This window comes from Aristolochia californica, unplaced genomic scaffold (assembly GCF_029961685.1).
Source record: "Aristolochia californica isolate CCGP_79_NKW_82.1479 unplaced genomic scaffold, dmAriCali1.0.hap1 SCAF_4, whole genome shotgun sequence".
Classification (NCBI taxonomy): domain Eukaryota; kingdom Viridiplantae; phylum Streptophyta; class Magnoliopsida; order Piperales; family Aristolochiaceae; genus Aristolochia; species Aristolochia californica.
The window spans coordinates 5434553-5462436 of record NW_027182103.1 but is presented as its reverse complement, the minus strand read 5'-3'; the positions used below and the strand labels follow the sequence as shown (position 1 = coordinate 5462436).

General features: G+C 35.4%; 1 protein-coding gene across 2 annotated transcripts; it reads right to left on the bottom strand.

Moving 5' to 3' along the window:
- Nucleotides 1-7730: 7730 nt before the first annotated feature.
- LOC137962684 (protein SPEAR2-like) lies at nucleotides 7731-11447 on the bottom strand. Of its 2 annotated transcripts, XM_068809696.1 has the most exons (6): nucleotides 11406-11447; nucleotides 9692-11219; nucleotides 9471-9578; nucleotides 8778-8944; nucleotides 8503-8680; nucleotides 7731-8408 (listed from the first exon to the last, which is right to left on the bottom strand). In XM_068809696.1, exons 2-6 carry the CDS (start codon nucleotides 10223-10225, stop codon nucleotides 8238-8240), a joined length of 1158 nt encoding a protein of 385 aa, XP_068665797.1. In that variant the 5' UTR covers nucleotides 10226-11219; nucleotides 11406-11447; the 3' UTR covers nucleotides 7731-8237. The 2 variants fall into 2 exon arrangements, with proteins under 2 accessions (XP_068665797.1, XP_068665796.1); XM_068809695.1 differs by lacking the exon at nucleotides 11406-11447 and having other exon boundaries at nucleotides 9692-11356.
- Between the last annotated feature and the right edge of the window lie 16437 nt (nucleotides 11448-27884).

Below are 27884 nucleotides of genomic sequence, written 5' to 3'. Positions count from 1 at the left end.
GATATTTCATTTTAAATTCTTTGCATATATTCTCTTTGAATTCTTTTATGTTGTCTGCATCACTGCCAGTTACGGCGATATCATCCACTTCAATTGCTACTAATACTTTTCCCTATAAGGTGTTCTCGACAAAGATTGTATGATCTATTGAGTACCTACTGAATCCAAATCACAACACGATTTGGCTAAATTTGTCAAACCAAGTTCGAGGAGACTGTTTAAACCCATACAAAGACTTCCCTAGTCTGCATACCAACTCCCCCTCAACCACAAAATTAGGTGGTTGATGGATACATATGTCTTCGTTAATGTCCTCATTCAAAAAAGGCATTTTTTACATCCAATTGATATACTGACCAAGTGGAATTAGTGGCTAGAGATAATAAGATGTGTACCGAGTTTAATTTAACTACTAGGGAGAATGTTTCCTCATAATCTACTCCATAACATTGAGTGTACCCCTTTGCAACAAGTCAAGTTTTGGGGTGAGCAACATAACCATCCAAATTGTGCTTGATAGTGAAAACACATTTACCGTCGATGGGTTTCTTATTGGGAGGAAGATGAAGTAGGGTACAAGTCTGATTCTCATATAATGCACGTATTTCTTCTTTCAAGGCCACCTTCCATCCTCGATGTCTCAGAGCTTCCTAATATGAATGTGGAACTGAGATGGAAGAAACAGATGCAAGAAATTAACAACATGAAGGAGAAAATCTATGGTGAGAAACAAAATTGGATATAGGATGAGAAGTGGAGGGCCTAATGCAAGTCTGAGGCTCCTTATGAAGAGCTATGGGTTGAGTATCAAATTGTAGGCCAAATACAACAGGGAAAAATAGGCTTACCTCGGTGGGATCATTAAACTCCACAAGTGTGGTGTTGGCCGATGCTTTAGGGGGCTGAAGTAGATTTGCATCAAGCGACACAACGGGCTTCAGAGCTCCCTGAACTGATGAAAGACCCAGAGGAGCAACTTTTGAGGAATAAAAAGATGTATTCTAAAAAAAGTGACATCCCTAGAAACAATTAACTCCTGAAGAGAAGGATTATAAAAAATATAACCTTTTTGGGTATGAGAGTAATAAAAAAACTACACTTAAGAGAATTAGGTTCAAAGTTACTCTTCAAAGGGAATGTGACATGAAAAAAACAAGTGCAACCGAAGACCTTCAAAGGAAGGGAGAAGGGGTCTTATCCGAAAATAACAATGAGTATGCAGATTTATGGCTAAGTACTAAAGATGGTAGCCTATTAGTAAGGAAATGGGTTGTAAAAAGGACATGAGGTCATTAAAAGTAAGGCACCTTCATAGAGTAAAGTAGGTAACAAGCTACCTCAAGGAGATGTCCATTTTGTCTTTCGGCCGCACCATTTTGTTGAGGGTTGTAAGCACATAATGTATGATGGATAATGCCATTATTCTAACAAAAAGATTAAAATTCACCAAATAGGTACTCTTTGGCATTATCTGACTAAAACATTTGTATTTTTTTCCAAACTGAGTGGACACAATGGCATGGAAGGACTTAAATATGGAAAAAAATTCAAACCGTTCTTTGAACAAAAATAGCCATGTGACTTGAGTACAATCATAAAAAAAAGTAATAAAATACTTAATATGAGATATGTTTGAGACACTTAAGGGTCCCCATACATCTGAATGAATTGATGAAAATGGAGCAACACCTTTAAGTTCAGCTCGAGAGAATATATTGTCCTCGAGTGTTTGCTCAACTAACATATTTCAAAATTTAAAACAGATAAAGTTTTCAATGGTGGAAATAAGTGTTGAAGCGATGCTGGTGAAGGATGTCCAAACTAGTTGTGTCATAATCTTGCCTCTATCTAAGAAGTGGAAACCATAGTTACTGGAGGCAAGTCTAAGTAATAAATGCCCCCATGTTCATGACCTCCACCAATCACCTATTTCATTGTTAGATCCTAAAAAACAGAAGAAGAAGGTCAAAAGGTTATGGAGCAATTAAACCATTTTTTTAACTAGCTAACAAACAAAAAATTTAAGGGAAATTGGGAGACAGATAAGACATCAGTAAGCGGAAGTGATGGTGTAACAGAGGAGGATCCCTTCCCAAGAACTCTGGTTTGGGATCCATCAGCTATGGTAACAAACTTGTCAAGTAAACATGAAGACATGGAATGTAACAAACTCTTTGTACCTATAAGATGCTCGTAGGCCCCTGAGTCAATGATCTAGGATGAAGAGGAGGAAGTGGAAAAAATATACTTGAAGTAGTGGTGGCAACAACAGTAGTTGAAGATGCAGTAGAAGATGGAGAGGATACCATCATAGTTTTCATCTTTTGCAATAATGTATAATCATCATTGGTTATAGTCTTCTTGTCTCTTTGTGACTCAGATTTGTCTTCATTTTTCTCATTATTAACAGAGGCCTGATTGGCAATAACCTAGTTTGGTTTACCATGAAGCTTCCAGCAAGTATCCACCAGATGGTTTAGTCCACCGCAGTGAGTGCAAACTTGGTTATCTGTCCTTGAAGAACTAGAGCTAGTTCTACCACCTCTTGCTCGGCTTCCTCTATAATTTCTACCACACCCTCGAGTGGTAGAAGGTGTATCCCTATTACCTGAGTACACAATAGATGACACTTCGGTTGTTAAGTTGTGGATTCTAATTAACGTCTTACGCTAAGTCAACATACTATCGACCTTGTAGTTTGGATATTTCACACTTGTATTTCGGTTGCCCTAGTTTTTCTTTATATTTGGGGGTGACACTATTAGGGTTATTATCGAGGATCATGACTTGAAGGAGAGAGAGATTAGAGAAAAAATACTTGAGTGTGTGCAATTTCTCTTGTAAACTACTTCATCATCATAGTGAATTACTGCAACGATGGAAGACAAGGACGTAGTCTTACCTTGAAGCGAACCTGTACAAATATTGTGTTTTTGTGGTTGATTATTTCTTCTTCTATGATTATTATTTCTCTCATTAGTATTAAATTAGGGCGTCTAATTCCTAACATCAGTATGAGAGGTGGAGGAAGGATTTGGTATCCAAAGTAATGTTGCACTTATGTCATCGAATAATGGAAGTGTGGAGGAGCTGAGAAATTGAGTCTTAGCCACTTCAAGATATGACTTGATGTTTGACAGAAAAATAGTAGCTGCTAAGGCCTCTCGCTGTTTTTATTTAAGTGATATATCAGAGGAGTAGGGTTAAACAATTTTTCACTCCTGAATCAGCCCTTTGAATAGAGCCAAGTTATCATGTAGGTTTCCCCTTGTTTTGTATTAAACATGCTCTAAAAAACATCATATAATTTTTGTAGGTTTTTTTAATAGAATACAACTTGACACATGTATCCCATATCTTGTTGGTTGTCTCAAGGTGAACCACATTGTTGGCCACATGCTCATCCATGCTATTTATGAGCCAACTAATCACCAAAGTGTCATTCTTCAACCATTTAATATAGGAGTTGTCCTCCTCATCAATAGGTGGAGTTGGTTTGGTTAGAAGTCCTAAGAAGTCTCATGTAATAAGAAACCTCCTAACCGATTGTGACTAACTCAAGTAATTAGACAACCCTCTCAAGGGTTTAGTGGTAATCTTGAGGAGATCACTCTTAGTTACCATGTGATCTTCAACCATTAAGAATCAAATCAGAGATTACACTCCACTTATATATTAAGAAGAATGATGATATATCAGAGGCCTCAATAACAAAATTTGAAGAAAAGGAAAAACAAGACTTAGCAAGCATTAATTATGTGCTAATTCACCCCTTAAATGAATAAGTAAAACACTTTGAAACAAGCCAATAAGCCAACTCAAATATGAACCAACTCGAAAGAGAGAGAACCAAACCAAACCAAATGAGTTTATCTTAGAAAATTAAATTAACTCAAGACAGAGGGGAGAGCCAACCCAAGCTCAATCTTTGACTTTGGTCAATTAATCATGCACTAAACAAAGAAATCACATGTTAGCCGAGATCAAGTAGATAATCCACATGCATTTCTTACACAAGAAAGAATATCCAACAATGAATCAAATCATGAAAGATCTTCCTCTAAATTAGCCACTTCCTTTAAAGTTTTAGGTGCCAAGTCACCAAAAAATTTCAATCTTGACTTGCCTTAATTATTTTAGGCAAGGAGAGAATTAACTAAAGGCAAATAAAATCATGCCAAACAAAAAGATGCAAGCAAGCTAGAGATTCTTTAAAGAAGGAAACTTTTCTTCAAAGAATTAGGCACCAACTAAAGTCCCATAAACACCAGCCTATACTTCCTCCAAAATAGCATGTTCTCTTATCAAATAAAGATCGCTTTCGACACTTCAAAAAAAAAATCCTTCCATGAGTTCAAAACAAAGCAACAATTTACTTCACTTAACAACTTACCACCAAAGCAATGGAATTTGAGTACTTTTAATCACACATGTATAGCTTCATGAATAATATCATCATCTCATGAAATCATCAATAAGCGAGCTTAGCTTCAATGAATAATATCCACCATCCCATAATCATGAACCAAAAACAAAAAAATCCTTAGACCAAACTCGAAGCATGAAGTGATCATATAAAAAATACAACTTCTAGGTAGAAGCTATCATATGAGAAACTATAATTTCAAGCATTTCTGAACAAAGAATGTTATAGATCTCCAACTTTCTGAGTCATACATCAACAACCATCTTTAAAAAAGAAAATGTAAGGGGGAGGGGGGGGTGTTGTGAATTGAGATATTCAAAATAAAATTGAGTTGTGTGTGTGGTTAAAAATTCATGAATAAAGACAATTCAAAGTAAAATATAACATTCACACACCATAGGGGCAAATGGAATTTTTGTTATTGATGTTCCCCTAGTGGTAGTCACTGTCCAAGAACCCTTGCTTGGAAAAATATCACTATTTACTCTAATATTTGGAAAAAACACAAAAGAGATTCTAGCCTTTGGCTGTGTAGTTCAATACACGATTTATACAAATCCAATCTCCCCAAGAGATTGTAGCTAGATTCTAGGTCTAGTTAAGGCCTTTCTATCTAGGTTAACCGGTTCTAGATGAACCTTCCAAAAATGCATAAAAAGAAAGGGAAAAATTAGAGATGTTTTTCCTTGAGATATTCAAGTTACCTCCGTTGCACGTTGTGAAATGATCAAGGAACTTGGAATATTATGAATGCAAGGATGATTGAACGAGAATAGGGATTTCAAAGTGTTAGGCTATCTCTTTCTCTCTAAAACACTATTGATGGAAACTTACAAGATAAAGAGTAGTGGCTTGAAGATATGCCAATTAATACCCATTCACTTCTTTACTCACAGTTTGGTGGGGTATTAATAGTTTCCCCTACTAAAACTAGCCGTTATTTACCCATTTACAAAAATCAATACTTTGATTGATCGGTCATTGTAAAGTGATTGATCAATCAATTGATCATAACGACTACTTTTTTTTTAGACATTGACTTATTCATTGATGGACCGATTGATCAATATGTTACAATTGGTCTTGAAAAGTTAAGTTGATCAATCATTGCCAGTGGTTGATCAATCAATCGAGAGATTCCTTGTGGTCATGCAATACAAGTATGATTGATCAGTGTATTTTCCTATGATCAATCATGCTTGAAGTCCCTTGTTGGCAAGATTCTGAACGATCGATCTATTAGGTGGGATGATTGATCATTCCATGAAAATTTTGTTTGCTTGAGCAGAGATGATCGATTAATCAAATGGGGTGATTGATCATGCGTTATAGCATGATATGGTTGTGTCCTAGATGATCGATCATGTTTTATATTTCTTGCCTACACATTTCTGGATGATAGATCATTACTAGTGATTGATTGATCATTCCAATGCCAGTTCAAAAGTGTAGACTCTTAAAGCATGGGAAAGTTATTCTCTAAGTGCTCTAGCATGTTCTAAATGATGTTTATGATAGTCCTAAACATGTCTAAGTGCAAGTTATGACCTAAAGCTCTGATTTCACATATGTACTAAAGAAAATGGAGTTTAGAAGGCTTTCTTACAAAAATGACTATGTTTAGACATTTGTATATTATAGTTGAACTTTAGTTTTCTCATTGTCTTCTTCCTTGTCAGTGTTTCTTCAAGAGATGTTCATCAAATGTGCTTGAGGTCTTGAGTTTGGCTTTGACCTTTAGACCTTGAGATGCATTTACTCTTGAATGTGAAGTATCTAAAATACTTAGATTTTCAAGTTGTTAGTTCAATTAAGTTTTGTTATCATCAAAAGCAATACGGAAGTCAGATCAACAATCTCCCCCTTTTTTATGATTACAAAACCTAATGTGGAAAAATAAAAAATTACACTTCCCTAAGGGTTGGAGTTGAGTAAATGACACAATTTTAACGTAAGTTCCCTCTTATTCGTTGCATAGTGTGTTTTAGTCCTTTTAAGACAAATCTTATGCTTTATAATTTTGTGAGTGCTCAGGTCTTATGATCCAAGTTCCCAATTTTCTCTCCCTTTTTGTCATACTAAAAAAGATAGGCAATGAGATGCATAGGATATAACGCTCAAAGGTGTACTATAAAATTGTCAATGCTTTACAAAAACAATCAGTACAAAATATAAAAATGAATACATACAAGTATATTATCAAAACATGTACACAAGGAGAGAAAAAGATGGGTGGATCCTAGGTCAACTAAGCTGGAGGCGGGAGTCGGTTGAGGACAGTCTTGAAGTGGTGCTTGATCCTCTACTATCTTGCCTTCAACTCATCCAATGTGGATAGGATAGCTACTTGCTTAGCCTTGACATCATCCACAACATCCTCTAATGTTGGTAGCCGGTCGGTGGATGATGAACCACCTTCTTCCATGATTCTCCTCTTCATGAAGTCAAACTGATCCGCAGGAGGCTCCGGACTTTAACTCATCTCCAAATGTTGCAGATTGAGGGATGAACTCCTTTGATATCTTCTCTTTTTGAATCCATTGACGTTGCTACTTGGCGAAGCTGAACTTTCCAACGTTAATCTCCCCCTCAAGTTAAAAAGAGAAGACTTGCATACATTTCTTTTGACAGATAATTCTCCATATAAAGTCCTGTTCCTGATGGTTGTTAAATTTTTGGAAAAGAGAAATCTTCACTATATATTAATATTGGTTTTGTGAGACTTCTTACTATGAGAGTCATGTAAGAGTTTTCTATATCTGCTATACAACACTCCCCCTCAAGTTAGAGTTTGTAACTTCAGCTTGCAATGAAAGTGATTATTGGTATTCGATCTTCATTAGCTAAAACTTTTCATAGATGTTAAATCCTCATAATATGTTCTCTCCTTTTCTTGAATACAAATAATTTTTATAGTCTTATTTAATGTCATAATTCCATATACGACCTCACAATTTAAATCTAATCTATTGTATATATATTTTAACAATGGGTTTCAAGCTTTTTCAACAAACCCCAATGTTGATTGTTGAATGGCTTGAGGTGGACCACCTCTTTGGTCATCTCACCATCTACTCCTTGGCTGAAAATAGTCAACAATATGACAACACTATTCTTTTGAGTTTTTAACAACTCAAAGAACCTGGTAGTAAACATGGCAGCACTGAGAAAGCTATCCAAGACGACTGGAATTGAGATAAATTAGGAGTAGTTAGTTAACAAGATAAGAGAAATCAACTTCACCAGGAAAAATCCGCGGTTTCTTTTTCTATTTCATAGTTAGACTTCGTTGTCATCTGAAATCTTTATCAGGGAAAATCAGAGAACTGATTGTTATTTTCTTCATTTAGTTTCCTGCTTTCACGCCTTTCGTTTTGTTTTCACTTTCTATCTTTAATACTGCTTCATTGGTCTATACAATTAGAACATTAATATGTGAAATTGCATATGATCTGTTTGGTCCATTAGAACATACAACCCTCATCCACTATCCACAGTTCTACTGAATCTACTTCAAAGGTAATTTTCACACTAACTAGTTCATAACAGCTTCAAGCCATTAGCCAGTTCATTCTCCGGAGTCTCGAACCATCTCTACGCTTCTCCGCCTCCTTTTCTTTTTCACACAAGTAAAACGAACAAAGACAGTACACCATCTTTGTCATCTATTTCCAGCTAACACTCACATATCTGTAATAATCAAATCCCTCCTACCTGCACATCAGATTCCTGCAGATTGAGGTCTGGAATGACAGGTCAGGTGGTCTTTTATGTACCGAAGAACAAGAAGAGCTTCACCCACATCACATTGTCACAGCTTTAGATTGAGATCTATGACGCTCTCTTCTCCATCACCTTTCCTATCATTGGAAGTCGCTGCATTGCATGTGGGACCTGCCGGAAGGAAGCTATAGAAAGGTTGTTGTGGTGGCTGTATCTCTCTCCACTCATCAATCCTGTAAAGCCGCTCATCCATGCTTCCCTAGAACATTTTAGTGGGATCAGACATGGGTCAAAATCACATTTATCATCTTCCTGGATTTAGAATTTGCATCTTCAACAGTGAAGATACTTACTTGATATCTAGGTGAATCCAGTTCACTATAGGAAATGGGTTGCTTCAATTTTGAAATAAGAGGTGTAGTAGAGGGAGCTAATGAGAGAAAACCACCATCCATTGCTCCACTCTGTTTGGTGTAATTGTCAGGGTTATCCTCCAGTTGGACTGTATTTGAGCTAGGACCAGGACCATCCCTGTTGAAGTGGAGCAATTCCAATCAATTTACAACCAATTTAATCACCACCTACACTGAACAATGCCAAAGAACATAAACTTAAAACAACCCTTGACCTGAAAATAGTGCTGCTTGGATCAAATTTGATGGAATCAGGTACACCAGTAAATTCTTCCAATGTGTTAGATGATTCAGCAAATGTTGGCAATTTTCGGAGGTAAGAGGTCAGGTTGCCTGGTGGATGCTCAACAGCAAAGGGCCAGGGGCGCTTTAAGCCAACCATCTATACTACATTCTAACCAAATACACAATCAGAAAGGGACCCAGTTCCACAAATCAAACTTTTTTATAGAGAATATACATATGCTACCCTCCCAGATACACAAAACCGACGAAATCCTAAACGAATGAAGTGAACTAAGCTGCACAACTGATTACCCAAAGATAGAAATTGCTGAAATAAATTATTAAACAGCATGCAAAGGATGCACAACTGATTACCCCAAGATAGAAATTGCTGAAATAAATTATTAAACAGCATGCAAAGGATGCCCACAATGCCCATTGCTCATCTTTATAAGAGAGAGAGAGACCTAGTTACAGTACAGGTGTGTCTAGTTAGTGCCGGAAAAGACAGAATAAACACACCTGGAATATCAACAATCAACTTACAGTTGGTAGCTCCATACGTCCACACAAAGAACTACAGTTAACCCATTCTCATTGTTGGATGTTCTGAGATAGGTGTTCCGGATAAAAAAACACTACCAGAAAGAAAAATGAAAAGCACGATAAAGATAGATACATACCCTTTCTTCCTCGGGCCTTAGAGGAGTTGAATTGCTACAGTAGCTTTGGTTTGAAGGGGGCTCCATCTGAAGATTTACTCCAGACGATGAAGGTGATGAAACATTCACCTACAAAGTGTTGAATAGAAATTTCAGCTATATTTGACAGAAAACAACAACGATAGACTCATTAGTTACTAACAAGACATTCATAGTAGAGTTAAAAGCTTCAATTGCCTTACCAGTGAAGAGAGTTGTTGCAGCTGCGGAAGTTGTTTCTTGCTAAGAGGAACGGAGGGCAGCATAGGATCATTGTGGAAGAGGGACCGAGATGGAAACAGAGGATCAACTTTCCATCCGTCGGCGTCATGCTGATCAAAGTCCAAACCATTCCATATCATGGTCAAGGGAGCTGATGCTGCTTGTTTGGTGATGATATCACGTTGCATATAAGGTGTAAGGGGAGCTGGAAGGGGGGCTGCCGGAGGATTAAAGATTTCCAGGTTGGGAATTGAAATCCCCGCCTTGAAATGAGAATTGGGGGATGTAAAATCGGCGGGAAGAGGGACAACGAAACAGGAAGACGACCCCGCAGCGGCCTCCTTCTTTTGTTGCTCTTCCAGTCGGATCTTCTCTAGCTGTGCAACGCCTAGTCCCCTCTGGGGGATTTTTTTCTGCTTGATTTTCCTACAAGATCGTGTCCCACATCCAGCGCTACTGCTATTGCTGGATCTCTGATTTTGATGTTGGTGCTGGAGCTGATCTTCGGGTACCATCTTTGTATTTTATCAGTTCAATCACAACTGCCATCTACCCAAAAGGATCCAAAATTCTTTTTTCTTTCTTCGCCCCTCGAGTTTAACTAACTAGGCCATAAAGATCGAATCGCTGCGACACAAACAAAGGGGTTACCCGAGTATTTCATCTCATCTCAAATTACAGCAATTTGATGCTTCAGTGAACATTCGATGCAACTGACAATATCAATCAGCCAGGAAAGTCCCGGTACAAGAGAATAGATCCAGAATTTTATCGATTCACCCACTACTCGCACCCCATTGGGAACGAACAGATCAAATTCTTCTGCTTGCAATGCGGCTGAGAATATTTAAAGGTAATATAGTAAGTAATGCCCTGTGAATCAACTTTAAAATCTTCACATCGATTCACTTATCAGCACATGGATCGCTTCAAGATTCTGAAAAATCATGAGTTACTCAACAAAGAGGGCTGAGAAAAGTTTGGACGAAAATACTGGAGAAATCTGTTTGTTACCCAATTATCCGAGAAAATTATCCGAGAAAACCGAGAAGAAGGTGAGGAAAATGATAAAAAAAAAAAAAAGGTATAACCAAGGAGAAAATAAAAAAACTGCCGAATTCACATCTGAAAACGCCAGCCAAGAAACGAAGATCTCGCAGTCTCGTGAGTTAAATACGGACTATTTAAAGGAAAGCAAAAAAAGTACTAAGATTTTAAAGAGAGAAAAAATGGTTTGTATCTATTTGATAGGCGCAGATCTCTCCCCCCAGTTGCTCTGTCTGAGAGACAAATCAACGCCCTTGAGAACCACGCAAATCCAAGAACGTTATCGAATCTTTTCTCCACCCTATTGTCGCCCAAATCCTCGCTCCACCCTCTTCTGTGACCGGCTCTATAGATCTACAGATCTTTTCTTCTCCCTCAAATCCGGTAACAACAACAATACCTCCATCTCTGTTTAAACGTTTTCAAATGAACACCTGCGGATCATACTATCCAACACATTCACTGAAAACAATCCGAACAGAAAAACGCATCAGAACTAAAACCACCTCAAGGCACACGATTTTGTATCGCTCCCAACAAATGCAGCCAAATCTCCATATCTAAATGTGAAGATTTGGACTGGGAGGAGGACCCCGTTTTAGAACTAAAACAAGAATCTCGCCCGCGCTGATACTCGTGGCATTTTACCTCTCTATGCGAAAGCAGCCACCAATTGCAGCTTTAGTACCCTCTGGCCAGGACCCACGAACCCACGCGGCCCTGATTCGAAGGCTCCCCTATCTGTGTTTTGTCCTGGCCTCCATTAAATGGATTTCTCTTTCCGCTTCGGGGCGTTCAGCTCTCTGCATCGCATTCATTACACAGTGTCTGTGCATTTCTCTACGTGCCTTTTCGCGCCATGGTCGTCGGCACTTGGCACTCGCTTCGTTGGACTCCCCCAAGTGGATTCCTACACTATTTCATCTACCCTATCTTTCGAGTAACGCTAATTTGGAGGTTGGAAATTGGAATTATGTTATGTTAAAGGCCAATAAAAAAATCATCTCTTCCGTTTCTTTATAACTGTTTCGTTTCTTCTCCAACTTTTGTCTTTTCTTTCACAAAATACAGGTATTCATCACAATGCATCCCCCATATATCATCCGTTGTGACGCGCATCTCAGACAATATACATCTATACACTTGGACGACAATATCACCTGTAAAATTTCCAAGATCCAACCAAATCCATTTCCAGGTAGCGGCAACGGGTCCATCCATTCCGAGTTGCAGTGACGTACTCTGAGTGGATCTTTCTTCTGCTATCGAAACCCATTTGCCATTTTTGGGGACCCCTTCCCTCAACCAACTCCATGAAAGTTGTATTGCAACTGTAGAAGACTACATTTCCCTTCTCCGCGAAAAGCCCTACCAAACCTACAATTTCCCACGTCAGTTGGAGTTTCACAGAGGAGCTCCCACCTTAGATTTCATTAAACTTTTTCTTCGTCCTTTGTTAACTGTAGTGGAGACTGGAGTTTTCACCCGTTCTCTCTCACACAACGAGGCTTCGTTCGTAGAACAGGTGGGAAGTATTGCCTGTAACTGGTCAAAAACTTCAACTACCCCATCTCTCCCCATCCACATGGACACAGGAATAAAAGTTTTAATAGAACACCTTGTTATGGTAACTTCACTACATCCAGGCAAAGCCTTGAACCAGCGCAAGCGAGGGTAGGTTAAGGTTTTGGTGAAGAAGAAAAGGAGACGAATCCAGGTTCCAGACTCAACTCCAATATTCTGTAATTAAATGCATCATTTGAACCCTGTTTGTAGAATGAGTGGTTTCCAGCGCAAATAGATATCCTTCCATTAATGGGTATATTTCGAGGAAAGAAAGTGGAAGCACCCTTTCTTGAGTAGGAGGTGCCGAGTCTTTCTTTTCTGGGACAACATTTTTTCGGTCCCTGTGGTCTCAGTTTCCCTGCCTAGTTCGTTTCATTGAAACGGTATGTAGAATACTTAAGGAAAGTACTCCATGTGGGTAGGTCCGTCATGCCGAAAAGTTTTTTCATTTACTTTCACTCACTAAAAGTGAATTCTTAGTAATCCGACTTCATTAACGTTCACTAGCTCACTCCATATGCTCCTCTTGCCCACACGCCACTTCCCTCCTCTCTCTTGACTTTCTGAAATCTGAGCTTCCTCATTTTTGGTACCGCTTGTTTGTTCATTGCACGGCTGTTGGATTGTAAACTTGATCCATGATCCAAGACCAACTTAAGAAACTTCAAGATTAAGAGATAAGTCGGTAACTAAGTTGGTTTTCAAGAGATAAGGTCATTGAATTGGCAAAGAAGCTTGAAGAACCAGAAAATAGTATCCCTCCAAGTAGGGGTGGCTTCGAACCGAGCCAGCTCGAGTTTGGTTCGGTGTCGGCTCGGTTCAATTCGTTATCTCTTGAGCTCAAGCCGAGCTCGAGTTCCAAAATCAGCTCGTTTAAATTAACGAGTCGAGCTGGACCGAAGCAAGGTTCGGTTCGTCGGCTCGCAAGTCGGCTCGAGGTGAGTCAGGATCGGCATCGGGATTGGGAGCGGGAGCGTGAGCGAGAGCAAGGGAAGGGGGGGGGGGGATTTTCTTCCCCTCGTCACTGTCGAGCCCCTCCCATCGGCTGTTGTCGCAGCTTCTACCGTCGTCGACAGTTGCTTGCCGACCGCCTTTATGGCCGTCCGTTCGATTTCTTCCTCTCCTCCTCGTCACCTCTGTTTCCGTCGCTGCTGCTTCCGACACCGCCGCTTCAGTCGCCGTCGCCACCGCCGCCTCCGTCATAGCCGTCATCCCTGACGACAGGTCCTCCCCGGCACCGTAACCCCCTTCCCTCTGTGTCGTCTTGGCAGAAAACCAGAACCAGTAAGTTCAGGGGAGAAATTAGGGGAGAAATAATATCCCCCCTCCCCCACGCAAAGACGATTACGCATGTGCGAGATCATTAAGTAAAAAAAAAAAAAAACTTTTTCCTTAAACTTTCCTTCCTCATAGCTCTTGAAAAAATTAAAAATATATTTTATAGAAATAAGTTTCTATGAACTATTAGTGTCTCATGTTTTTTTTAAACATTTTTCTAATTAAAAATTCTTATTAAAAATCATATAATTTTCTAAGTTAGATTTTCCTACCAAGATGGGGTAGAAAACTATATAGAAATTTTTTGAATAAGTATTTAACAGTTGATGCTGTAATACTTTTAGCATGAAGCAATTTTCATTGCAATTTTGTGTTTGACATTTTATTTGATTAAAAATTTATCGATAAGTATAATAATATATTAGTTTGATTATTATTTTTTATTTATTTTCCTAGAAGAGGCAATAAAAGGTCCATTTAAATTTTCTAAAAAAAATTAAAATATTTCTTGTAATTTTCTAATAAGTCACTAATAGTAATTGGATTTTATTTAAAGGTTTTTTTGGGAATACGTATCATAGGAAAATATTTCTAGTTTTTCCTAGAATATAAATTTTCATCTAGGGGCACTAAGGAGGCCATAGTAAATTTATGGCCAGATTAAAAAATTACAAAATAAGCTAGACAACAATTGGAGTAAAAAAGATTAATATTGGTGCATTTTAATCCATTATTGAAATTCAATCCTGAACCTCCCCTATCATTCTTTTTTTTTAAAATGTATGCATAATTTTATATATAATTTATTTAAAGCCACCCCTACGTGCGAGATCATAAACAAGGAAAAAAAACTCTTTGTTCCTTCCTCTTGGCTCTTGAAGAAATTGAAAAAATATTTTAGTAGAAATACGTTTCTAGAGACTATTAGTGGTTTTTTCAATAAATGTTGAAAAGACATTTTTAGTAGAAATATAGGGACCATTAGTGCCTCATGTTTTTTGAAAATATTTTTTTAATTATAAATTCTTGTTAAAAATCATATAATTTTCTAAGTAAGATTTTCTTGCCAAGATGGGCTAGAAAACCGTATAGAAAATTTTTGAATAAGTATTTGACAGTTGATGATATAATACTTTTAGCATGAGGCAATTTTTATAACAATTTTGTGTTTGACATTTTATTTGATTAAAATTTTATCGAAAAGTATAGTAATATATTAGATTAATTATTAATTTTTATTTATTTCCTTAGAAAAGGCAATAAGAGGTCCATTTAACTTTCCTAAGAAAAATTTAAAATATTTCTTGTAATTTTCTTGTAAGTCTCTAATAGTAATAGGATTTTATTTAAAGGATTTATAGTTTTTATTTGGGTGATTGTAAATTGATAGTGATATTTCATTTAATTTTGTTGTGTTTGATTATTGTATGGAGTTTATTCATAATGTTATGCAATGTATGGAGTGTTTAGACTATTTTATGGAGTGTATAAACAATTTCATGGAGTGTTTATAGAATGTATAGACAATTTTATGGAGTGTTTATGGAATGTATAGACAATTTTATGGAGTGTTTAGACTATTTTATGGAGAGTATACACAATTTCGTGGAGTTTTATGGAATGTATAGACAATTTAATGGAGTGTTTATGCAGGTATTATGTATATAGATTATGCCTAATTTTAAGTAGAGGTCATGCCGAATTTTATATAAGTATTATATACATAGACTATGCTCAATTTTAAGTAGAGGTCATGCCCAATCTTATATATGTATTATATATATAGGTTATGTCCAATTTTATGTAGAGGTCATGCCCAATTTTATGTAAAATATATTCATAATTTTATATATAATTTATTATATATATATATATATATATATATATATATATATATATATATATATTTTGAAAAGTTTTAAATATATGTTGAAGCTTGAGCTCGGTTAAAATTTTTTGGCTCAAGCTCGATAACAATGTTAGGCTCGAGACGAGGTTCGACTCGAAGCTCGGCTCAAAATATTTAAATCAAGCTCGACTCGAACATAGGTAGGTTCGGGCTCAGCTTGGCTCGATGCTACCCCTACCTCCAAGTTCCGACATTCAATACGACAACTGGAGTATCAAGATGAAGACTCTTCTTAGAACACACGATGTGTGGGACATCGTTGAAAAAAGGATTTAGCAAGCCAGAAAGAGAGGATGAGAGGATGCACTTACATGAGCAGAAGACAACTTTGAAGGATTCAAGAAAGAGAGATAAAAAAAGTTTTCCTCCCTCGAATTGTTTTTCCCTCTATCTTCTCCTTCTCAACCTTCCTCCCCCGAATTATTTTTCTCTTTATCTTCTCCTTATCGGCCTCTGTCGTAGAGCCACCATAGCAGGAGGTCGAGTCTCTGTCACAGATCCTCTCGGCCTCCATTTCTTCTCCCTCTTGGCATACCATCGTAGAGCACGGGAGGTCGAGTCTCTGTCACAGATCCTCTCGGCCTCCATTTCTTCTCCCTCTCGGCATACCGTCTGAGTGCCGTCTCCATCACCATTGCCTACTAGCCCGTCGTAGTCTCCCACCATTATTGACGCTGTGAGGAAGACGACGCTGGTTTAATTTAGGAAAAATTAAACCAGCGTCTTAACTTCCTTATATTTATTTCGTAAAATAATCCATGTATTTTTATTTACAAATTTTTTTTTGTTTATTTAGTATATTTATTTTGTAATTACTGTATTAAATTACTAGTTGAATAGTCATAATTAAAATATTTTTAAATTAAACATTTGATAAATTGCTTTGGTTTAATTATCCCATTGCTATAATTAATTAAACCAATTTTTTAAAATTTTGTGGCAATATATTATTAATTAATAATACGTAAAAATATATATTACGTTATCGATAAAATAATATATTTATTTATCTATTATATTAATTTTTTTACTGTATTAATTAGTGATTTTTAATGTTAAAATATATCTTATGATATTAAAAAATAATTTATTTATTTATTATATTTTCTTATGTTATTTTATACTTTTATTTATTTATTTTTATAATTTATTCTAGTCACATGCAATTATTATATTAATTTATAATAAACTGGAATCATTATATTAACTTATAATAAACTGTAATCATTAAGTAATATAACATAGTCTTTCATTAATTAGTTTATAATATATTTTAATACTACACATTAAATCACTTATAAGAGTAGTAACCATGTTTATTTTAGTTAATTATCTAAGTATATTATAAAAAATTACTCATTCTCTTATTTATATCATATTTTTCATTTGGGGGCACTAACACTATAATTTATTTTCCAGTGCATTTGAACTCGTCTACACTAACACCCAAGGATCAGTTGAAGTTGAATAAATTCATTTAAGATGTATCTTATGTTATTAAAAATAATTTATTTATTTATTATATTTTCTTATGTTATTTTTTACTTTTATTTATTTATTTTAATAATTTATTCTAGACATGTAATTATTATATTAATTTATAATAAACTGTAATGATTAAGTAATATAATATAGTCTTTCATTAATTAGTTTACTAATATATTTTAATACTACACATTAAATCACTTATAAGTATAGTAATCATGTTTATTTTGGTTAATTATCTATTTAGGTATATGTTCTATTTAAGTATATTATAAAAAATTACTCAATCTTTTGTTCATATCATATTTTTCATTTGGGGGCACTAACACTGGATTTTGTTTTCCAATGCACTTGAACTCGTTTACACTAACACCCAAGGGATGAGTTGAAGTTGAATCAATTCATGTAAGATGAACTGAAATCTTAACTTCATTGATGGTGTCAAGTGAAATATCCGTAAGAGAGGCATAGAAGAAGATGCAAACCTCTTAGGAAGGAGTCGAGAAGGTGAAGAAGGTCCGTCTCATAGAGGTGATTTCGAATCCTTACATATGAAGGCATCCGAGACTAGTTCGGAGTAACATCTGTCTTTAAGAAATGATGAAAAGTTAAAAGATGTGAGAAGATACTCTGTACATCGTCGTAATGATTGAAGAAACTAAAAACTTGGAAGAAATTAAGTTCAAGCAACTCCAAGGAACATTGCAAGCTTATGAAGAAAAACACAAAAGAAAGCAAAGACTTCAGAAGATTAAAGAATCTATTTGGAGTTAAAGATCAAGTTTAAGGAGGAGTGTTGGATTGTAAACTTGATCCATCATCCATGATCCAAGCCCAACTTAAGGAAACTTCAAGATTAAGAGATAAGTGGGTATCTAAGTCAGTTTTCAAGAGATAAGGTCGTTGACCTGGCAAAGAAGCTTAAAGAACTAGAAAATTGTATGTCAATGAACTTGCCATATAATAGAGACTTATGTGGTGATTATTCACCGTTGTTATCTATAAATACCAATGTAAGCTATATAAAATGATAAGAAGAAGATAGAGAAGAGTATAGAGAGAGTTATAGAAGTTGTTCTTCTTCTTCCGTCTCTCTAAGAAAATTTCAGAAACTTACAAAGACAATAAATAGAGAGAAACAGAACCTTAAAGAGATCGTTTTATACTTACCGAAAGTACTCCATGTAGGCAGGTCCGTCATGTCGAAAAGTTTTTTCATTTACTTTCACTCACTAAGAGTGAATTCTGATCAATCCCACTTCATTAACTTTCACTCGCTCATTGCAGATGCTCCACTTGCCCACACGCGACTTCCCTCCTCTCTTGACCTTCTGAAATCTGAGCTTCCTCGTTTTTTGGTACCGCATGTTTGTTCACCTGCACGGCTGCGTAGTTTTGTAGAACCGAACGATGTTTGGTAGATCCAAAAATTTGGGAGGGGAGACGGCCCTCGAGGCACCAAGATCCTCATGCCTCTGCTGCCTTCCCACCACCCTGCAGGCAGGGCTTCTCGCCTTTCCATCAGTGCTACTCAGACATCTTGCCACCACAATGACAGACAACCCCCATTGCCTCATTTCAACGGATTCTCTTGCCTTTGGATTGATCATCCTCCTGGCTTCCGGACCTTGTTGAAGAAATCAAGCGTGTCTAGGCGCAGGGCGGGGTTTCAAAGAACAAATTCACAGCGAACCCTAATAACCATTGATCATCCTTCTGTGTGGCCCAAGCTAAATGCACAATATGTTTTGGATGAATCCACGAAGAACCATGTGAAGAAAAAATCTGTGAGGAAGTAGAGCGGCAACTTAAATCTAGGAAGTGTGTTTATTTTCTCTTTCTGATTATCATTATTATTTATGATTATGAAAGTAATTATTTAATTTTGATGGAGGATGATGTTTGTCTGTGCATGATTTTATAAATGTTGGCTTCATTTACTTTTAATACGTAAATGTTGGGCATCGGGGCTCCATTTTTCTTCTTTTGTTCGAGTTCATTATAATCATAAATTTTCCTTTCTTTCGATTCTCAAAAATACAAAGAAAAGAAAATTATGCTTACCTATAATTTAAAAAACTAAAAATAATTTAAAATAAATTAATTTATTAAAAATTGATGTTTATTATTTGCTTAATTTTATACCAAAATATATTAAAAAAATTTAATGTTTTCCATTTTTTTCAATATAAAATTTAATTTATTTTTTATTTTCATTTTAATTTATTTTATTGAATATTAAATTATGTATGTATATTTATTTGTGTTATCTATTTTTACTTAGTTTAAGTAACTATGTTTGCTATTTTTTGTATTTAATTGAATTGAAAATGTTATTTTATTTTGTAATTTTTGTATTAATTTAGACTAAACTAAAATTTATCTTATTTTATTAATAAAATACACTATTTAATAATTTATTATATTCATGACTTTAATATTATATTAAATTCCTAATTTAAGAGTGACAATTAAGATATTGTAAAAGTCAAAATTTGATTAAGTATCTAGACATTATAAAAGTAACCATGTTTTTTAGGTATATTTTTTATATTAATTAAATTAATATTATATTAAATTCCTAATTTAAGAGTGATAATTAAGATATTGTAAAAGTCAAAATTTGATTAAGTATATAGACATTATAAAAGTAGCCATGTTTGTTTAGGTATATTTTTTATATTAATTAAATTAATATTTATTTTAAAATTTGAAATTATTTTACTTATTTTGTTAATTAAAAAGTTAAATAAAACTAAATTAATAAAGTTAAATCTATCATAATATTTTATGAATAAACTCATTCTCCACTTTCTACTATATTTTCCATTGTGCACATTAACACTAATACGAAAAAGTAATTCACTTTCACTTTCACTTTAAAAGTGCACAAACCAACACAACCTCCCCCCATATATGATAGATCAATGTCTTCTTCCCATCCTAGGGGCAAGTGCAAGGACTCTAGCCGGGTTCTTGCCCTATCGACATAAACTGCGAAGGTTATCAATAGAAGTTGGCTTACAAGAAAATCCCATATGGGGGAAAGCATGCTATATTTGAGACTATGATATGCTACCAAAAATAATTTTAAATTTCTGCGGCAACTGGAATGGATACTGTTAAGTTGTGGAGTCTAATTAACATCTTACACAGAGTCAACACTCGGATTGAATGCAGAGGTAAGGTCGCCATGGGGGTTGGACTCTCCCCTCCCGGTGGACCGGGGGTGGAGGCCCCTGTCAGAGTTGGGTGGTTCCGTCCACCACTGATGGGTTAGGTACTTGGCTTTCCGCACTTAAAAGACCGGTCTTTTGGGTTGTATTGGCTAGACGTTTGACATGGTATCAAAGCTAGGCACCACGTTCCGCGTTCGAATCCAGACGGAAGCGGTAGGGAACAAGAACGGTAGGTGTCAAAGATAGGTGGTTCCGTCCACCACTGATGGGTTAGGTACTTGGCTTTTCGCACTTAACAGGCCGGTCTTTTGGGTTGTATTGGCTAGGAGTTTGACAGCCCCGAAAGGTTCATGATATATTGACCTTTGTTTCATTAAGGGTAGTTTGGAAATTTCACATTTATTTCGGTTGCCCTTATTTTCTCCTAGCATTTGGGGGCACCGTCATTAGGTGATTGATGATCATGAGTTGTATGAGAGAGAGGTTAGAGAAAAAAATATAGAGACAATGGTGTGTGCGATTTTGTCTTGTAAACTTTTTCTTCATCATGTTGAATGCATAGACGGAAGGACAAGACTAGGGGTGGCATCGAGCCGAGCCGAGCCCGAACCTGCCTATGTTCGAGCCGAGCCTCGTCTCGAGCCTAAAATTGTTATCGAGCTCGAGTCCAAAAATTTTAACCGAGCTCGAGCCGAGCTTCGAGCCGAACTCGAGCCTCAACATACATTTAAAAATTTTCAAAAAATATATATCAAATAAATTATATGTAAAATTATACATACATTTTACATAAAATTGGACATGTCCTCTACAAAAAATTAGGCATAACCTATATATATAATACATGTATAAGATTGAGGCATAACCTCTTCTTAAAATTGAGTATAATCTATGTATATAATACCTGTATAAAATTCGGCATGACCTCTACTTAAAATTGGGCATAATCAATATACATAATACCTGCATAAACACTCCATAAATACTCCATAAACACTCCATAAATTCTCCATAAACACTTCATAAAATAGTCTAAACACTTCATACACTGCATAATATTATAAATAAACTTCATACAATAATCAAATACAACAAAATTAAATGAAATTTCACTATCAATTTACAATCACCCAAATAAAAACTATAAATTCATTATAAAATTACAAACTATAATTGTTTCTCTTAATGCTAGAAAATAATATACGTCCCTGCATGAGCAAAATCTTCACCTACGACAAAAAAAAAAAATTAGTTATTGTCAGATAAAAAAATACTCTTCCATTACTAGTTACTTAATGTCATTAAAAATATTAAAATTACCATGATGAGAGAAACATGAAAAATCATGTAGCTGGTAGCATTATCTCTACACTCTTCTTTTCAGGCTGTAATCATAAAACAAAATTTTAATAAATAAAACTAAAAAATATACTAAAAAATATCATAATAAAGAATTGATCAAAGAAATTCACCTTTTGATTTTTCTTTACACCGTGAAGAACCCGAATCCAATCACTGCCACAAATCAAAGCTTGAACTGTACTTGGTGCCAAGGAAGAACGATATGAGTCTATTACTCTACCACCAGCACTAAATGTAGACTCTGAAGCTACTGTGGATATGGGAATTACAAGGATGTCTGCTGCCATCTTAGATAATACTCGAAATTTCATATGATTCACTTTCCACCATTCTAAAACATCAAAATCATATTGTGAAGTTTCCTCACAACTATATACACCTTCTTCAAGATAAATTTCCAATTCTGACCTTGGTGAATTAACTACATCCTTTTGTTTCATATAACTCATCAACTTTGACCAACCTGAACTTGATGAAGGCCTACGACTTGTGGAAACACCCATAGAGCTACTAGTACTTGAAACAATCTCTTCATTTCTAATATCCACATTATATAAGGATACATATTCATCGTAAATCTCATATAAGGTGCGTTGAACTAAATTTATATTCATTGTAGCTTCCTCCATAAAATATATCACTGGAAAACACATTTCGATCAACTTTAATTTGACCCTTGGATCCAAAACTGAAGCAACAACCATCAATAAATTGCATTCACCCCAATACTTCTCAAATTTCTCTTTCATTCTACTAACCATTGTCCTAATGAAAACATTTTCATTTGTAGAATGAAAATCCAGAACTTCTTTTACCCTATATACCTCACTAAGGTACAAATTAGAAGTAGGGTAGTCATTCCCAGAAATTATATTAGTAACTGCATTAAAAACTTCTAAAATCTCACACACCATGTCAACCTTTTCCCATTCATCAAAACTTGGCAAACAATCATATGTTGGTTCTCTAACTTTAAATCTAGAGAATGCATCTTTGAATTTTAATGCATAAGACAACATGTCATAAGTGGAGTTCTAACGAGTTGGACAATCAATAACCAACCTCTTTTCACCAAGTTCTAATTGTTGTACAATTTCAGAAAAAGTACGAAGTCTAGCCTCAGACAGATTTATGAATTTGACACTTTCACGCACATTATCAATGATATCTTTAATCTGAACAAGACCATCTTGGACTAGTAAGTTCAAAATATGAGCACAACAATGCACATGAAACAACTTTCCACCACACACCAAATTTTTTTTCCTTGAAAAATCTTGTTTCAAAACTTTGATACAAACATCATTATATGCAGCATTATCAACTGAAATACTAAAAACTTTATTTTCAATCTCCCACTCTTTCAAACACTTGTAAATAGCATCTGCTATATCAACGCCACGAGGAGGAGGAGGAACATGCACAAAACTCAAGACTCGTTTTTGTAGCTTCCAATTACTGTCAATAAAATGCCCAGTAATAACCATGTATTCAATTTTTTTATTTTGAGACTTCCAAAGATCCGTGGTAAGACTAATCTTGTTAATCTCTTTTAACAAAATTTTCAATTTCTTTTTCTCTGCCTCATACACCTCCATACACTCCTTCTTAATAATCTTACGAGATATTTTCTCATAATTCATATTTGCTATCTTCATTACAAAATTAAATCCCTCCTCTTCTACTATCATGAATGGATGCTCATGCATAAGAATCCAATGAGCAATGAGTACTCTCATTTTAGCTTGATCATATTTTCCTCCAAAATCCATAAAAGGAAGTCCAAATGGGCTCTGATCAACATTAGACCCCGCTCCCATTGGTTGAAAGTTTAAGGTTTTTTGTTTTCTCATTGCCACTTTTCCACTAGTGCAACGTTTCAAATGTCGACTCATATGTGTGGTCACTTCACTACTAATAACACTCAAATTGATTTTACAATGAACACACTGAGCCTTTTTTGTACCATTAATTGATACTTCTTTGAATTCTAACCACACATGAGACTTTTTTTTGTCTTTTTGAAGTATGAGTAGAATCACCTTCATCCTCATTTATGGTAATTTCATCTGGGCCCACTTCTATGACAGAGGGTAGTGACTCTGGTGGACTTGAGTCACTATTTATAGTCACACTAGAACTAGTGTTAATTATTGATGTCAATTGAGGAGGTGTTGACATTCTTACTTCTACAAAAAAATAAAATTACAAATTAAAAACATAAAGAAAAGAAAGTTATCCGAACAACAAAGATCCTACACATAATTTAAGATACTTGTTTATTCTTAGAGGAAGGTACGTGACATTGTGACAATCGGGAACGACCCTTGTCTTTCAATGCAGCGGGGTCTCTTTGACCCAGTAGCCCTGCATCCAATAGTTTCCAGTCCAATATACCAATCCTTTTTTTATATATAAATTTAAAAACTTCTAAGATAAGGAAATAAGCACACCAACATTCTCTTCTAATATTCTGATGAAATTCAACCTCAATACCAAGAAATTAATGATAAAAATGAAAAAAAAGTCAACACTTACAGAACCCGAAAGTGTGTTCGCCGTTCAGGGATATCTCCAAAAGCTTTTCCAAGAAAGAAGGAGCACTGCTGAAACGAAGCAAGAGTTAGAAATTTAGTAGGGTTAGGTCGACGACAAAAAAAAAAAACATTAAATAAAAATCTTACCTCCCGTCGGACCGTCGCTTTCGTCTCGTCAGCGAGGAAGAACTTCGGATGAAGAAATCGAAGAGGAAGGATAAAAATCGATTGTAAAAAAGAGAGATAATTTACATCCGTCTATATCTAACGTATCAATTCAACGAAATATGAACATTTGACAAGGTTTAGGCATCATATATCATCCGATGAGTAAATTTAAGACATCAAAGGTTCACACACAAGATCTCAATTTCCAAAAGATATAAAAGGAACTATCAAATCACTTTTGCTAATACATCAAGCCATATAACATTTGAGAACAGTAGTAGATATAAGTTCAATGAGAATTAAGAAAGAAGGACAAAAACTAACTTTTTTTTATTCTTTTTTATAATAAAGAAAAGTTGGATGCAATTAAGAAAGCTCCTGATTCCATTAACTATAATAGAGTATTACTGAATAGAATATGTTATTAACACTCAAAATCATGAAATAAAATTCCATTGCTAAAATATATCAAGTAACAATTTGAATACCATTGTTGTTTATTGCTGAAATGTATGATAAACGTACACAATTTTATAAGAGGCCAGACACCTGAAAATAAGAAGGCAAAAAAGAAACAAGATCCCACAACATAAAAATATTTGAAAGTCTAGAATAATAACTTCATTTATGAAGAACAATGGAATTTGAGCAAAAAAAAATCATTGACAACCAACCAACTATTTTCCAAACATTATAGCACTTGAGCTTAGTAAGTCATTCTGAGATATACAAAAACATAACAAATGACAAGGTGGGGGAATTTTCTCCCCCACCCTTCCTTTCCTTCTTGAATGTTAGCTTAGTATGAAGTTTCCTGGCTCTCAGCCAGCTAGAATGCAATTGATGGCACACTCAAGAAAAAAATTAAAAAAAATGAAAAAAAAATTAAGAGAATAAAATAGGTCAACCTTATACAATTTGTATAAAATGATCTTCTTACCTTCTACCCTTAAATCAAGAACTCATCGTTTCAAAAAATCAAACAGTATCAACACTCAAAATCATGAAATAAAATTCATACCAGTTTTCTTCCAATGATTTCTTCCCGAGTTTACTTTGAACTGTCAGTTGGAAATATCAGAAAAAAAAACAGAGCTGAGAAAAATAACATTTGCTTACAGAAATAGTGTGTTTGCCGTTCGGATATCCAAGAAGACTTTCCAAGAATGAAGGAGCACTGCTGAGAAACGAAGCTAAGAAACGAAGCGAGAGTTAGAGATTTTTTAGGTTAGCTCGGCGACGAAAAAAAAAACAGAAAGATTTTTTAGGTTAGCTCCCTCTCCTTCCGTCGGACAGTCAATTTCGTCTCGTCAGCGAGGAAAAACTTGGATGAAGAAATCGAAGAGGAAGAAGAGAAAGAAATCGTAGAGGAAGAAGAGACAGAAATCGTAGAGGAAGAAGTCGAGGAATCGAAGAAGGAGAGGGAGAACGAGGGATTTGAAGACCAAATTCCCCATTTCCCCTGAATACCTGCCGACGGACAGCGATTTTCGCAAGAAATCACGCTGAAATGGTATGGAAATTGCAGAGTGAGGTATGGGTTTCGCAGAGAGATTTCCCGAATCTAAGAGAGGCCTCCCGATCCCCGATCCCCGATCCCCCGAATCGCTCATTATATTAACGAGTTGGCTCGCGGGCTGATGAGCTAAACCGGGCTCTGCTCGAGCTCGACTCGTTAATGTAAACGAACCCATCCCTGAGTTCGAGCTCGAAATATAACGTTTTGAATCGAGCCGAAACCGAGCCGAACTTGAGTGGCTCGCGAGCCGGCTCGGTTCGAAGCCACCCTTAGACAAGACATAGTCTTACCTTGAGGCGAACCTATATAAATATTATGTGTTCGTGCTTGATTATTTCTTTTTATGCAATTATTATTGTTCTCGATAGTATTGAATTAGGGTGTCTAATTCTTAACAGATACAATGGACCACTCTGTCTACAAAACATTTGGACCTCGCAAATTACTTGGCTAAAAGTGAATAGAATTAGATCCACTATTTATGGCTCAATGTCCTGACCTTTCTTGTTTTTTTTATCTAGTCCATTAGGGGTTGCCATGGTATAGCAGAAGTCTCAAGGGATATTATGTTTACAAGTTTCAAGGTCCCAAATATATCTATTGCTTTATTTGAAAATATAAAGGGTGTTTTATATTCATTTATTTACCCGATTATCAAGGTAATTAAAATTATAAATATAATATAAATAATTTTTTTATAAAATCCAATAATAACATTAAAATACTATGAATACTACAAAAATTATAATTAAGTATTTATTTAAATTAATTAATTTTTTTAAAATTAACTCATACTCAAAATAAAGAGATTTTTTTCTTACACTTATATACAGAGGGATTAAGACTTACAAAGTAATCCTTCCATTTTTTGGTTATTGGGTAATCAAATACAAATAACTTTTAGTTATACTCATTCTATTCAATAAATGGTATATGCAAGTAAGTATGTCAATCCTAACATAGATGAAGAATTTTATTTCAACCCTATTTTTGTTAGATATGTGGAACAATAACATAGAAAAAAACAATCACCTCTACTACGTATTAGGAGTAGGGGGGTTTGAATTGAGTTTTTGAAATAAAAAATAATTTATGCGTGTAATCAAAATATCATGCTTAAAAGCAATTCAATATAAGTATCGACATGCACACACCACACAGACAAAAAGATTTTTTGTTCTCGATATACCCTTAGTAATGGTCACCACCCAAAAACCCTTGCTTAGAAAAATTTTACTATTTGCTCTAATAGCTAGAAAATTATAAAAGAGATTTGGCTCTCTTTTGCCACATGTAACTTAATAGATGAATTTACACAATGCCAATCTCCCCAAGAGATTGCTACTAGATTCTAGTTCTAATTAGGTATTTCTATCTAGATTAACAAGTCCTAGAAGAACTTTTTACAAATACATAAAAGAAAGGAAAAAAATTGCACCCTTACTTGGTGAGATGCTTCTCCTTGAGAGATTCAAGCTACATTCTCCTTTGTAGCATGTTGTGGAATGATCAAGGAGCTAGTACTATGATGCATGGAAGGATGATTGAAAGAGATAGAAGGTTTTACAAAGATATGGCTCTCTATCTTTCTCTCTAAAGTACTTTTGGTGGGAATTTGCAAGGTCAAGTTGTATGGCTTGGAAATATGCCAATTAATGCTCATTCTCCTCTTTACTCACAGTTTGGTGGGGTATTTATAGCTTCCCTAACTCAGACTAGCTATTATTTTCTTGTTGGCAAAAAAATCAGACCATTGATTGATCGATCGCAGGTAAGTGACAAATTGATCAATCAATCATAACGACTACTTTTCTATCAAACAGTGACTTATAGATTGATGGACTGATCGATCAATATGTTACCATTGGTCCAAAAAGGTAAGTTGATCGATCATTGCCAGTGGTTGATCAATCAATTTAGGTTCCCTCTGGCTGTGTATTTACAAGTCTGATTGATCAATTTATTTTCATTTGATCGATGACGCTCAAAGTCCCTTATTGGCAAGATTCTGATTGATAGATCAATCTGGAGCGATGATTGATAATTCCATGTTCAATTTGCTTGACTAGACAACTATGATCGGTCAATCTCTAAGGGATGATCGATCATCCGTTATAGCATGGA